Below are 14,271 nucleotides of genomic sequence, written 5' to 3'. Positions count from 1 at the left end.
CACTAGGGCCTCTTGCAGAGGCACTTTCTCAGACGCTGCAAGTTCACCTACAGGCTCCCCAAGGGCTTGATTGTGGGGGTCAGCACAGGGGCTGGGGGGGACGTCACTGCCTGGGCATGCCCCCACAGGGGTGGCCATGCCACAGGTGTTGATCTTGGCCAACAGCCCCTCGATGTTCTCGTAGGTGGGGATGGGTGTTGGCATCGCTGGGGGGGCTGGGGCCATCCCTCTCTCCGCTCCGCTGGTGCCAGCAGGGTCCCCAGACATGGGGCTGCTGCTGGGACCATCCTGGCTGACCCCCACTCCATCCAGGGAGCAACTGAAGAGCCTTAGGGCCTCTTCCAGGAGCATCTCCTCGGACACTGCAAGGTCGCCTGCAGTGTCCCCAACGGCTTGGTTGTGGCTGGCAGCGCAGGGGCTGGGGGGGACATCGCTGCCCAGGGGTGCCCCCACAGGGGTGGCCGTGCTGGGGATGTTGATCTGTGCCAGCTGCCCCTCGATGTGCTGGTAGCTGGGGATGGACAGTGGCAGCTCCAGAGGGGCTGGGGCCACGCCACTCCTCTGATTTTCACAGGGTGCGAGGTATTGTGGTTGGCCCTGGGGGGTCCCTGGGGCTGTCCAGGCCAGGGGGGCCCCGCAGCCCCCGGGACCCCACAGGGCAGCACCCGGCAGAGAAGCGGCGCCTTGGCCGAGCGTGGCGGTGGCCGGCGGAGGCAGGTGGGTGGTTGTCCACTGGATGCGGAAGACGCGGGGGTCGAAGAGGCAGCCACATGGAGCTCTCTGCAGCCCTGTGTGGGTGAGGGGGAGCCGTGCTGGGGCAGGGGGACTCTCCAGGGGCACCCGCCGAACCGGCCCCGATGGCCGACATCCCCCAGCTCTGGGCCAGGGGCGTGGGGAGCTTGTGGCCGGGGCGATCCCCACGGGGTGAGCTGCTGTGCCGGTGGGACGGGGTTGCAAATCGGGGAGGAGACTCGTATCTAGGAGGTGAAATGGGAGAGGTGGCCCCAAATATTTGGGAAATTCTCTGCAGATGGGCTTTCCTGGGCATGCGTCACCCAGGCGAGGGCAAGGATGCTCACCGGGGCTTGCTGAACCCCCATGAGAAAAGTGCCAGGGGAACGGGTGTGATGGGGATGGGGAAGGTGCCAGAGCAGACTGGGGTGCCATACCTGCTGGTGGTGCCTGGGGGGCCTGGGGTGGCCGGGCTGCAGGGAAGGGCTGCTCCCGCGCGGGCAGGCGGCACAGGTTGGCTGAGCCTAAGAGAGAGAGGAGCGATGGCCGGCGGTCACCTCTGCTCTTGCCCCCCAAGAGCATCCCTGGGCTGCAGGGGTTGGGGTCGGTCCCTACCTTGAGGGTAGAAGTTTTTGGGGAGCGTGAATGGCTGGAAAAGCTGGGGCGCCGGGGGGCCCCAGGGCCCAGGCAGTGGGAGCTGCACTGGTGGCCGCGCCATGGTCCCTTCTGGCTGTTGGCTGCCAAGGACTCTTTGGCGTCTCCCCGGAAGGAATGCGGGGGCTCCCTGTGTTCCGCCCCACCCCCAAGAGCCTCCCCAGCTCCTCCTGGGGAGGGAAAGGGTTAAGGGAGGCTGGGGTGCCCCCGGGGCCTACAGGCGGCTCTCAGGGTCTGCGGGTGCAAATCCTCTTTGCTTTCAACAGTATTTTTCCGGTGGGGGAAGAAGAACAAGTTGATTCAGCCGAGCCGAGCGGGGACCAAGCTGCAGCCGCAGCCTCCTTGCGCCAGATGGCAAATGCGTTTGCGACTGTTGCCCGTGCTTCTGTTCGCTGCGTTGACCGGAGCGAGGCAGAAATGGGAAAAAGGACCTCGAGGGCGCGAAGGAAGGTCACGCGGTGTCGCTCGGTGGCACGCTTTCCCCCAGCCCTCGCTCCAGTAGTGCTGTCAGGTCTTTTAGTCTCCTGATGGGAAAAGCAGCAGCTCTGGATCCCCCTCGGAGGGGGTGGCGCTTTCCCTGGGTGCGTGACACCCAGGAGGAGACGGTACCCGCCGCCGCGTGCTCCCAGAAAAGGACTGGATTCTGCCCAACGTCCGGTGTCGGGGCGCTGGGGCTGTTTGCGCTCTACGGGACCCCAGGGATGGGGTTAGTACATCCCCTCCTCGTGCTTGGAGGATTCGGCACTAGCAAGGACCCCCTGGTACCAAGGACACAGGCCTCTCGCTCCCGCTGTGTGAACAGTGTGTGGCCTGGGGGAGTCGGGACAACTGCCGTGAACCGGAGGCCAAAGATCTCTCCTGGCCTGGATCCTGTTAATTAAAGAGATGGCGCTCTGTTGGTGAGGCACCTCTGGCTGCAAGATTGCGCAAGGCCATCTGCTGCGTAACTTGTGGCAGGGACCAATGCTGGGGGCGTGAAGGCAAGCGCGCTTCTAAAACCATAAAACTCCGTTTCATTTCAGAGCGCAGCTGAGCCACCCCACTTCTCAACACTCTGCCATCTGCACCGCTGTGGCTGGGACCGGGCAGTGCTGCACATCCCAAAGGCTACCAAGTCACACCCGTGTCCCTGCTGCTTTGCCGGGAGCTTCTGCGATGCGAGCGATGTTCTGGGGGCTGATCTCTTGGACTGCAGCTACTCTGTCCCTGACCGGCAGCTGGTCAGGAGGGTTGCGTCCCAGGTGGAATTCCACCTCTCTGACGAGAACCTGGCCAAGGATGCTTTCCTCCTGAAACATGTCCAGAAGAACAAGATGGGCTTCATCAGCATCAAACTGCTGATGTCCTTGAAGAAGGTAGGCAGCCCGTTGCGTTGGCCAGCTGGGGTGGGAAGTGGCCTCCACGTGGAGGATGCCTGGGTGTCTGGGTGTGCTCTGGCTGTCTGCGGTGAGGTGCTCGGGGAGGTCCAGGCTCTGCTCAGGCTGCCTGTGTCCCGGCAAAGCGCTGGTGGTGCAGAGCTGGGCCCTGCTGTCTGCCTTCAACGTGCTGCAGCAGTTCTCCACCCAGGGAGGGTGGCTGTGGAAGCGGTGAGGGGTCCTCAAACCCCAAGCCCAGGGCTGGGTTCACCTCTTCTGCCCGTGGTTCCCCCAGGCTGCTTTGAGAGAGGAGAGCTCGTCCTCCGGCGCTGAGGCTCCTTTACATTTGGGTTTGGGGCTTTCTCTTTTCTTTTGTTTTCCATCACGACTAGATGAATGAGCAGCGGAGTTTATTAAAGCAACGGTACAGGTGCTTTTGGATTGCCCGTGATAAATAGACTGTCTGCAAAGCACATGCAGGTGACAATACCGTTGCCTACAGGCGCGTTAAATGATGAAAGAAAAGAGCTCTAAAGAATTCTAAGTTTCCCAGGGAAGCACTCAGTATAGCCGAGTGTTCGAATCTCACACAGTAGGCATCCCTATGGCGGGGGGGAGAGAGGCTCAGCCCATCGACTGATCCCAGAAGTCAGTGATGTCCTCCCGACTTGTCTGTGATGGTGTCTTCCCTGGCATTTCTCCTCTCTTAAGCCCTTTTATGTTTTCTGAGTTTTTCGGTGGAGCTTGAGTGACTCTAGTCACACATACCTTTCCTTTGATTGGTATAAAGTTCTCTCGCTTTGCTTTTAAAGGTGTATGCTAGAGAAAATTCAGAGCGCGTGCTCAGTGGGGGGCGGTCGCACCTTGGAGGTGGGTAACTTTGGGGGTGGAGGTGTGTTTTGGTGTTGTAATGAGCAAAGTTCACCCAAAGGACCTGCTGTTGCGTGTGAGTACCCCAGAAGTGGGCACGTGTGATAGAAACCAGAAGTGTAGGGCGTTAGCTCGACAGAACCGCCATTATTTTACCTCCTTGCTTCAGTGGATTCAATGCAGGGACCAAGCGTTCTCGTTCCGATCGTTCCGGTTGCCTACCCCTGCGATCACCGAGCCTGGCCGCGGGGTCTCGGCTCCGCTCCACCCTCTGTGTTCCTTTTCAGAGTCAGCGTACCAAGCTCCCCTGGTGTTGCTGACGTCTAAAGTTGCAGGTCACGTTGCTTAGGGAGTTACCACGGAACCGATTCTTGACGTGTGCACTGCGTTCCTCCCTGGAGGTTCACCTTCCCTTGAGGGGCGGGGGGTGCGTGTGTCATACCGACAAGTCACCTCCATCCAGCAATCATTCCACGGGCTGTCACTGTACCCAGGAGGCCCGGGGGTCTCTCCCTGCCCTTGGCGGCCATGCCCTGGGCCCAGCTGCTGGGTGTCCCTGGCGCCTGCTCTGCCACTCGGCTCGCAAGGAGAAGCCTGGTGCTGTTCCTCTTCTCTCGGGCCATGGCAGGAACCAAGCGTGCAGCGCAGAGACCGCCCCTATTAGCCGTCCCCTCTCTGCACCAGAGCTAAAGCCTATGCAGCCCCGCAGCCAGGAGGAGCAGGGACTTGATGTGGCTGGACACAACCCCTTTTCGTGGGGCGTAAGCGGGGTGATTTCGGCAGCCGCAGCCTGGAGGCAAGCCAAAGTGTAACCAGAGCCATAGGTTGGGATGGTGGGTGCCAAGAGCCCGCCACGGAAGTAAGCCAGGCTTTGAGAAACAAGTGCGCGGAGGTGACCCCGGTGTGGTGGAAGGAAAGGTTGGTCGTATTCAGACGTGGACCATTTGGATCCGTGACCAAAGCCCAGCCAGGCAAAGGACAGACAGCTCTTCCAAACTGTCAAAATAGCCCATTGCTGCTATTGCCGTCACATCCCCTTGTCCCACTGAAACCCAGCTGCGCAGCCTTTCTATTAAACATGCGCGTTGGCCGTGTTTATATGGGATACCAAAGGCGCTTCAGCCATGGGTGAAACTTCCACAGCTCACCTGTGACTTGAACCTTTCTGAGAGTTCTTTGCCTACCTCGGTTTGTGGGAAGATGTTCGGATCTTGCCTCAAACCCTGGCAAGTCTCCTTTTCCTTTAGGATTTAGTATTTTGAGTACTGAGAGATTAAGAGAGGTAGTCTCCTTGCCATTTTGTGCATTGGTGCCAAAATGGATCTGTACCTTCAGACTATGTAAATAAGGGCATGTAGGCCACAGACATTCCTTTGGTTGTGGTGATGCCAGAGGTGAAAGACAGGGGTTTGGTTCCCTCTGCAGGAACTCTGCAGAGATGTAGAGAGCGTGCACGGTTTCCTCACCGTTCCTTACCGAGGCACCAAGGGACATTTGCTACCACACTGTCAGGGGAGGTTTGGACTTGACGTGAGGAGACATTTCTTTGCCAAGAGGGTGGTCACACCCTGAAACAGGCTTCCTGGAGAGGTGGTGGATGCCCCGTGCCTGTCAGTGTTGAAGAGGCATTTGGACAATGCCCTTAATACCATGCTTGAACTTTTGGTCAGCCCTGAAACGGTCAGGTAATTGGACTAGATGATGGTTGTAGGTTCCTTCCAGCTGAACTATTCCATTCTATTCTGTTCTGTTCTACTCTGCTCTGTTCCCTGTGCTCACCATGAGTCAAATACCAACGAGACTGTTATTTGCCTGAAACGCCAGGGGGGTTTCAGCTCCCAAACCACTTTGAAGGACACATAACACAAAGGTTGCAAGTGGAAACAGGCTATTATTTTTATTTTTCTGAGTCTGTTTCAGAGCTGATGCTCACAAGCCTTAACACAATGTGCCTGTGTAGCCAGGAGCAGGCTGATGCATTCTTCAGTTGAGCTTGAGAAAACATCCTTTGCAGCCTGGCAAAGGCAAGTCCCAGAGCTACAGAAAGTAGCAGGAGGAATACAGGCCAAGCAGTCCCTGTTTCCTGAAGAGTGAGAACGTGCAGAATGAGGATCAGGACCGACCACACACAAAAGAAGAAGAAGGAGGAGGAGGAGGAGTGTGGTACCGTGGGGTATTTTCCAAAGTATGACGGGTAGAGGTGAAAAGCGTATTTTTGCGTTCGGCAACTTGCTCCGCCGCTGTGCTTCTTGGCCAACGATGCACAAAAGGCGCTCTCGTGCCGGCCCTGCGCTTGATTTGCGTGCAGGGAGAGGTGAAAAGTGGCAGCTCGTGATGGGGCAGCAAGCCTGGAGCCCTTCCAAGCACAGGCTGTTTTGCCCAAGCCATAAGCCCTGGGGAAATGGAGCTAAGGGAAGAGCAGAGCTCGCTCCCGCTCCCGCTCCAGACTTGCACTGGGCAAGAGAGCCCAAGAGAGGCAGGGCATGAGCGGTGCCTTGGAGGTGCAAGAGCAGCAGGCAGGGAGCTAGGCGAAAGGGCCCAGAGGAGCCCTGACAAGGGGCTGTGCTCAGTGCTACAGAGGACAAGAAGCAACCCCCGGGAGCATCCCTTGGAGCCCGGCCTGGGAGTCCGAAAGCTTCCTCCCCCCGGATGCGGGGCACGAGGGCCACCTTCGTGGAGCACGAGCAGCGGGCACCTAGCCACAACGGCCCAAAGGAGCCCTGGCGAGGGGCCGTGCTCAGTGCTGCAGAGGAAGGCAAAAAACCCCCGGGGACACTTGCTAGCCCACCGTGGGGGAAAAAAAGCCTTCCTCCCCCTAGCTGCAGGGCACGAGAGGCCATCTTCGTGGTGCACGAGCAGCAGGCAGTAACCTAGCCAAAATGGACCGGAGGAGCCCTGGCAAGTGGTCCTGCTCAGTGCTGCAGAGGAAGGCAAAAAACCCCCGGGGCCCAGTGCCAATCTGCGCCGGGGGAAAATTCCTTCCTGACCCCAGAGCTGGCGATCGGCTATTCCCTGAGCACGTGAGCAAAACCTGCCTCCTGGTCCCGCAGGCTGGTCACGCCTCCCAGGGGATGCCCAGCCCCAGATTTCGTCAAGGCCGCTACCCAAGATGATTTTGCTCCTTTGGAGGAAGCTCTCCTCTTCGGGATGCACCCGAGACTCCTCCCAGGCATCTCCCAGAGTCTTTTAGCCTCTGCTTTACCTACCTAACGCCTCAGGTAGCAGCCCCAGACTATTCCAAGGAAGCTACCCAAGACGATTTTTCTCCTTTGCAGGAAGCTCTCTCCTCTGGGATCGACCCAAGACTCCTCCCAGGCATCTCCCAGAGTGTTTTGACCTCTGCGTTCGGGACCCGAGATCCCAGCTGCCTGCCCCAGACTCCTCCAAGTAAGTAGCTCAAGACATTTTTTTTCTCCTGTAGAGAAATCTCTCAACTCCGACAGCCACCTGAGACTCCTCCCAGGCATCTCCTAGAGTCTTCTGTCCTCTGCTTTACCTACCTAAGGTCTCAGGTAGAAGCCCCAGACTCCTCCAAGGAAGCTACCTTTGAGGTTTTTTTCTTTTTTGGAGGAAGCTCTGCCCTCCGGGATCCCCCTGTGACTCCTTCCAGGCGTCTCCTAGAGTCTTTTGGCCTTTTCTTATAAGGAGCTGAGATCCCAGGTAGCAGCCCCAGACTTGTCTAATGAGGCTACCCCGGATGATTTTTCTCCTTTGGAGGAAGCTCTTTCCTCCGGGATCCACCCGAGACTCCTCCCAGGCATCTCCCAGAATCTTTTGGCCTCTGCTTTACGGGCCTAAGATCCTAAGAAAAGATAGCTATGAAAAGGCCAAAAGGCTCTGGGAGATGCCTGGGAGGAGTCACAGGTGGATCCCAAAGGGGAGAGCTTCCTCCAAAAAAGAAAAAACCTCAAGGGTAGCTTCCTTTTAGGAGTCTGGGGCTGCTACCCAAGATCTTGCACGAGCAGCAGGCAGTAACCTAGCCAAAACGGACCGGAGGAGCCCTGACAAGTGGTCCTGCTCAGTGCTGCAGAGGAAGGCAAAAAACCCCCGGGGCCCAGTGCCAATCTGCGCCGGGGGAAAATTCCTTCCTGACCCCAGAGCTGGCGATCGGCTATTCCCTGAGCACGTGTGAGCAAGACCTGCCTCCTGGTCCCGCAGGCTGGTCACGCCCCCCAGGGGATGCCCAAGCCCTGTTCTCCCTGAACCTGGAGCCACCTCGGGGCTTCCGAGAGTGGCCAAGTGCCCCCGGCCTGATCGACCTTGGGGGCAAGAATCCTTCCCACGCCTTCGGGCCACCAGCGGGTGCTCCAAAGCACTGGGAGCCCTGGCAACATCTCTGCATCCCACTTCTTACGGCTGCTGCCACTGGTTCCGCAGGGAGTGAGGACGGCGAGCTCTGCAGTGCTCCTCAAGAAGGCATTCCCTTGGTCTTGCCACAGCTCTCCATCCAAAAAAGCCTGATGGCCTCGGGCACCTCCAGGGCTTGGTGGTTCTTCTCGTCTCCAGCAGCCTGGTGCAGCCTCCGGTCTTCCTCCCTCAGCGCCCGGCAAGTAATTCCAGCGGCTCCTCACAGACTTCCTCTGGGATGTCTCTGGGCCGCCTGCCAGGCAGACTGGCAGTGGGACAGGGGAGGCTGCCCCTTTTATAGTGCCCCGGGGCATTGTGACTGCTGCGTTGCCGGGTGGTGGCACTGCGACACGGGGGGAGGGGGGGTGGTGGTGTGAGGGGGCCCCCCGTGCGCAGCGCTGCCCGCCGCCCCTCAGCCCAGCATCCTTCGGAGGAAGGCCTTTGGGGTGCCGGCCCCGGGGGCTGTGTTGCGTTACCGAGTCCAGAAGTTTGGCAGAAAATAAACCGCCTTGCGTTCCAGCTTATCCTCAGATGTCAGAGGGGCTGGGGGCGGCTGGGTTTAATTTCTGAGTGATGTCCAATTCAATGCTCTAAGGGCGGTCGCATTCAATGTGCTGAACTATCACGATGAGGAATGCCCTTAATAGCGTACTGCACTCTGGCTTAGCTGCGTTCAACGCACGAGAATGACCAGACTTCGGGAGTTTGGTTGCGCTAACAAATTATCACGACTAGATGAATGAGCAGCGCAGTTTATTAAAGCAACGGTACAGGTGCTTTTGGATTGCCCGTGATAAATAGACTGTCTGCAAAGCACGTGCAGGTGACAATACAGTCGCCTACAAGCGCGTTAAATGATGAAAGAAAAGAGCTCTAAAGAATTCTAAGTTTCCCAGGGAAGCACTCGGTACAGCCGAGTGTTCGAATCTCACACAATAGGCAACCCTATGGCGGGGGGGAGAGAGGCTCAGCTCATCGACTGATGCCAGAAGTCAGCAATGTCCTCCCGACTTGTCTGTGATGGTGTCTTCCCTGACATTTCTCCTCTCTTAAGCCCTTTTATGTTTTCTGAGTTTTTTGGTGGAGCTTGAGTGACTCTAGTCACACATACCTTTCCTTTGATTGGTATAAAGTTCTCTCGGTTTGCTTTTAAAGGTATACGCTAGAGAAAATTCAGAGCGCGTGCTCAGTGGGGGGTGGTTGCACCTTGGAGGTGGGTAACTTTGGGGGTGGAGGTGTGTTTTGGTATTATAATGAGCAGAGTTCACCTGAAACATGTCCAGAAGAACAAGATGGGCTTCGTCAGCATCAAACTGCTGACGTCCTTGAAGAAGGTAGGCAGCCCGTTGCGTTGGCCAGCCGGGGTGGGAAGTGGCCTCCACGTGGAGGATGCCTGGGTGTCTGGGTGTGCTCTGGCTGTCTGCGGTGAGGTGCTCGGGGAGGTCCAGGCTCTGCTCAGGCTGCCTGTGTCCCGGCAAAGCGCTGGTGGTGCAGAGCTGGGCCCTGCTGTCTGCCTTCAACGTGCTGCAGCAGTTCTCCACCCAGGGAGGGTGGCTGTGGAAGCGGTGAGGGGTCCTCAAACCCCAAGCCCAGGGCTGGGTTCACCTCTTCTGCCCATGGTTCCCCCAGGCTGCTCTGGGAGAGATCATGCCTTAACTAAAAAACTGCAGGGAAGCACTGGTGGTGTGATGTACAGGGAAGCTGTGTCTTCTTGCCATGGTCCGGGAGCACAGGCGGCCTTCTCCCACAAATCCTGAAAGGGGGATATTGCCTTGCCATGACCTCAGGTTGATGGGGGTGCAGCCTGCCTCGATGATGGGTTTAGGGTGGTCCCTGCCTGGGGAGACTCACAGTGACACAGTGGCCCCCTCTGTCCCTCAGGTGAAATACCTGACGCATGACTGGTGGCTGACGCTTTACACCCTGCGGTTCTCAGAGCTGCTGGAGGTGAACGAGGAGGGCACCAAAGTGAGGCGGTGGGTGATAGCATATGTCCATACATTCTGTATGGTATGTCTAAATATTTGTTGGTTTTAATATTTTGTACCAGCCGTGGAAACTGGTTTGCTGCTAGGTGACTGTAAAAGTGAGATTTGGTCAATAATTATTAGAAATCTTATACTAACACTATGATTGAAAAAAGAGACAGAAGTGTAGCCAAGTAATTAACTAGTAGAGGTAGTTACTCCTAAGTTTTACAGTTCTTTGCTCTTATGACTGGATGTTCCTGTACATTAGATAAGATTAATATTGAAACTGACCATATATGACTGAAACCATGTTAAGCTCCAAGATCAAAGAACAAGGATGACGAACAAGACTTGAAGGTCAGCCAACAGAATTTGAAACGGATCGGTGGTCGCAAAAGCAGCCCTTTGACTCAAATGAAGAACCGTTGCATGTGATCAGATGTAGGCAATACTATGATACTCAGTTACAATAACTTTTATGTATATGTATACTAATCTGATTAATATGTAATTGGTTACTCCATATAACCTGTTTGTGCTGAAGCTGTGGCACGCGTGCTAGGTGGAACTATCCCCCGTGCATCCAGCGCTGCAATAAAGAATGCCTACTTTCTAAAACTCCAAAATGAGTCTTAGAGAGTTTCTTCGACTGGCTTTTCGGTATCATGGGTCCCCATCCCCGAGTCCCTGCTGAGTGTCCCCCCCAGCAGACTGCTGCTGGCCTGGGAGCTGCTGACCCTGGAGCAGGACGTGCTGCTGCTGCTCCAGAAGAATTTCCTCAAGACCATCACGAGGATGTTCAGCCCCTTCGGCACCATCGTCTCCATCCGCATCCTGCGGCCGGGCCACAAGCTGCCCTCGGATGTGCGGAAATACACGTCAGACTTCCCTGAGCTGCTGAGCAAGCACTGCGCACTGGTGGAGTACAAGAGCCTGGGGAGCGCTTCAGCCTTGAGGAGCCTTGAGGACCTCGGCCACCAGAGCTGTCCGCGTGGTGAGAGCATCAGGGTGGTCCGGCTCTGCGGGAAGGGCTCCAAGAAGACAGCCAGGGCCAAGAGGGAGGTGGCGGAGGAGCTGATGGACCAGCCGGGTTGGAAAGTGCAGGCGGTGGCCGCGACCTTCCCCAACGGCCTCGGGGACTCCCTGCTCTGCAGCTCCCCGGAGTTGAACGGTGCCCAGGCGCTGCCACCCCAAGGACCCCTCGGCACCCTCCTGGCCCGGCAGCAACTTCAAGCCCAGCAATTTCAGCAATGCCTTCACTGGATTGCTCCTCGCCAGCAAAGTCTTCCCTCCGCTCGGGACAGGCTTGGGCACAGGCAGCTGCTACGGCCTCTGCTCCAGCACTGAGAGCACTCGTGGCTGCGGCTGGGGGAGTGGGGTGGGTGCGTGGGCACCCTGGCCCAGCAGCCCCTCTCCAGATGCCAAACCTCTTGCCGGCAATCCTCCGGCAGCGACGTGGGTGCCTGAGCCCCTCGGCCTGCGGGATGCGGTGCTTTGCCTGCCCCACTGTTGTCCCAAAAGTGGGGTCATTCACCCGGTGTGCAAAATGCCAATATAAACACAGAGCAGAGGTATTTTATTCCAGTTCTTGTTTACGCAAAGATGGGGGCTAGGTGGTAATCCGCAAAGCCAGCACCCCTCATGCCTAAACGGGCAAGCAATTTATACAGTTCAGTTATACATATTCAATTTCCAAAGTTCTTCCAAAAACTATTACTGGGAGTCGCTTATCTCGCACAGTTTCCATTGGGCTAAAGTTTCCCTGCTTGGAATTAAAGGTACAGTGTTCTTTTCTTTTACAGCACATGCTCAAGGAGAGTTGCGGGGGGTAAGTCTTTTTGGTGTGGAATTGAGTTGGTGGTCGTGATCTCCCCCTGCCACCTTTCTTTACCTTTCCTCCAGTTTTCGAAGATTTTTCTGACTTCATGCCTATTAGCAATTATTCAACTTTTTGGCGCCTCCTGGGGTAGGATGTTCCCTTCTTCTCAGTCTTTTAGTTCTTCTTCAGGGGCACAGTTGTTAGCAAGGCATGCATTGGTTATACAAAGGGGATCTTGTTTCACAAGACCTTTGTGGCCTTTTTCGTGTGGCTTAAGTACATAATTTCTTAAGTACATCATTTCCCCCTGTGGTGGGTTGACCCTGGCTGGACGCCAGGTGCCCACCAAAGCCGTTCTATCACTCCCCCTCCTCAGCTGGACAGGGGAGAGAAAATGTAACAAAGAGCTTGTGGGTCGAGATAAGGACAGGAGAGATCACTCACCAATTACCATCACTGGCAAAAGAGACTCCGCTTGGGGAAAATTAACTCAATTTATTACAAATCAACCAGAGTAGGGTAATGAGAAATAAACCCAAATCTCAGAACACCTTCCCTCCACCCCTCCCTTCTTCCTGGGCACAACTTCACTCCCGGATTCCCTACCAACCCCCCCCAGTGGCACAGGGGGACGGGCAATGGGGTTTACGGTCAGTTCATCACACGTTATTTTCTGCCGCTTCATCCTCCTCGGGGGAAGGACTCATCACATTCTTCCCCTGCTCCAGCGTGGGGTCCCTCCCACGGGAGACAGTCCTCCATGAACTTCTCCAACATGGGTCCCTCCCACGGGCCGCAGTTCTTCACGAACTGCTCCAGCATGGGTCCTTTCCACGGTGTGTAGTCCTTCAGGAGCACACTGCTCCAGCGTGGGTCCCCCGTGGGGTCACAAGTCCTGCCAGAAAAACTGCTCCAACGTGGGCTCCTCTCTCCACAGATCCGCAGGTCCTGCCAGGAGCCTGCTGCAGTGCGGGCTTCCCACAGGGTCACAGCCTCCTTCAGGCACCCACCTGCTCCGGCATGGGGTCCTCCATGGGCTGCAGGTGGAGATCTGCTCCACCGTGGACCTCCATGGACTGCAGCGGGACAGCCTGCCTCACCATGGTCTTCCCCACGGGCTGCAGGGGAATCTCTGCTCCGGCGCCTGGAGCATCTCCTCCCCCTCCTTCTTCACTGACCTGGGGGTCTGCAGGGTTGTTTCTCTTACATGGTCTCACTCCTCTCTCGGGCTGCCATTTCTGTCTGTCCCAGCAACTTTTTTTCCTTCTTAAATATGTTATCACAGAGGTGCTGCCTTGGCCGGCGTCAGGTCCGTCTTAGAGCCGGCTGATATTGCCTCTGTCGGACACAGGGGAAGCTTCCAGCAGCTTCTCACAGAAGCCACCCCTGTAACCCCTCCCTGCTACCAAAACCTTGCCACACAAAGCCAATACACCCCCCCTTTGAGACTATGAGATCTCTTCATATGAGTCTCATAAGTCTCACTACTTCATTTTATCGTTACATATGCTCTAGCCATGGCTTGTAAAACCAGTCTCTTGATAGAACTTAAAACAACACAAAGTATGATTGTAATAATGACAACAGTGGTCGAAGTTTAAATTAGGTTTGCCAGCCATCCAGTAAGGGAGGATCCTGTTCCATGTAATATTTTATTTAACCACCCTATTTCCATTGTTGTTCTTCTTCTTTCTTAGAAAGGTAATATTCCCCAATTTAAAGGATTGTCTACCAGCTCAGATGGAGGGAGACAAGCGGTTACACTAACATTCTGGATTTGCCCAAAGGACTGGATAAGCTGTAAAACCAAATTCTCTTGACCTACTGCTAGTACCAAATGGGATATTATAATATTCAGGTTCTTCATTCTCTCAGAGTTCAATGGTCTCAGATATTAGCTGAAATTTGAGTTTCCCAGTCTGTGGCTGTCCACTTTCCCTGATCTGGTTCTGGTGCTCTTTTCACTCGCGTGTAATGAATCCAGGAGTCCATTCCTTCTACTCTGGCTGCAGTACAGGTTTTCAATAACATGGTGTGAGGTCCTTTCCACCTTTATCCAACAGGAGAGAGGCCTTCTGATTTAGATACCTGTGTAGTGAAGATAAAGTATGCGAAAGAGAAATCAAATACTCTTTAACATCAGCCTGCCCTTTTATATGCATTTGGTCTCCTGTGATGTTAGAAAGACTCATGGGATATGCTTTCCCATAAACAACCTTAAAAGGACTTACTTTCCCTTTGACCCTAGGAGTTACTCGAATTCGTAAAAGAGCTATAGGTAAAGTTTCTACCCATTTAAGGTGTGTTTTCTTGACACAGTTTAGCAAGTTGCCTTTTAAGAGTTTGATTCATTCTTTCTAGCTTCCCACTTGATTGTGGCCTCCGAGGGGTGTGTAATTCCCACTTAATCTGTAAAAATTTAGAAATCTCTTGCATGACTTCTGCAAGAAAATGAGGCCCATTATTAGAGGAGATTCCTTCTGGAATACCAAATCGGGGTATTATTTCCTTCAATAAGATTCTA

At 55.5% G+C, this 14,271-nt stretch overlaps 1 protein-coding gene across 1 annotated transcript; it reads left to right on the top strand.

Annotated features, from left to right (window-relative positions):
* Positions 1–2,528: 2,528 nt before the first annotated feature.
* On the top strand, positions 2,529–11,486 carry LOC138684240 (la-related protein 7-like; the record flags this gene model as incomplete). The annotated part of the gene is given in 4 exon segments (XM_069777942.1): positions 2,529–2,741; positions 9,840–9,934; positions 10,567–11,118; positions 11,120–11,486. Coding segments are annotated over 4 exon segments (1,227 nt in total), but the record flags the coding sequence as incomplete, so codon positions are not given.
* Positions 11,487–14,271: the final 2,785 nt, after the last annotated feature.

Source organism: Haliaeetus albicilla, unplaced genomic scaffold (genome assembly GCF_947461875.1).
Source record: "Haliaeetus albicilla unplaced genomic scaffold, bHalAlb1.1 scaffold_76, whole genome shotgun sequence".
Taxonomy (NCBI): Eukaryota; Metazoa; Chordata; class Aves; order Accipitriformes; family Accipitridae; genus Haliaeetus; species Haliaeetus albicilla.
This window is presented reverse-complemented; position numbering and strand designations above follow the sequence as displayed.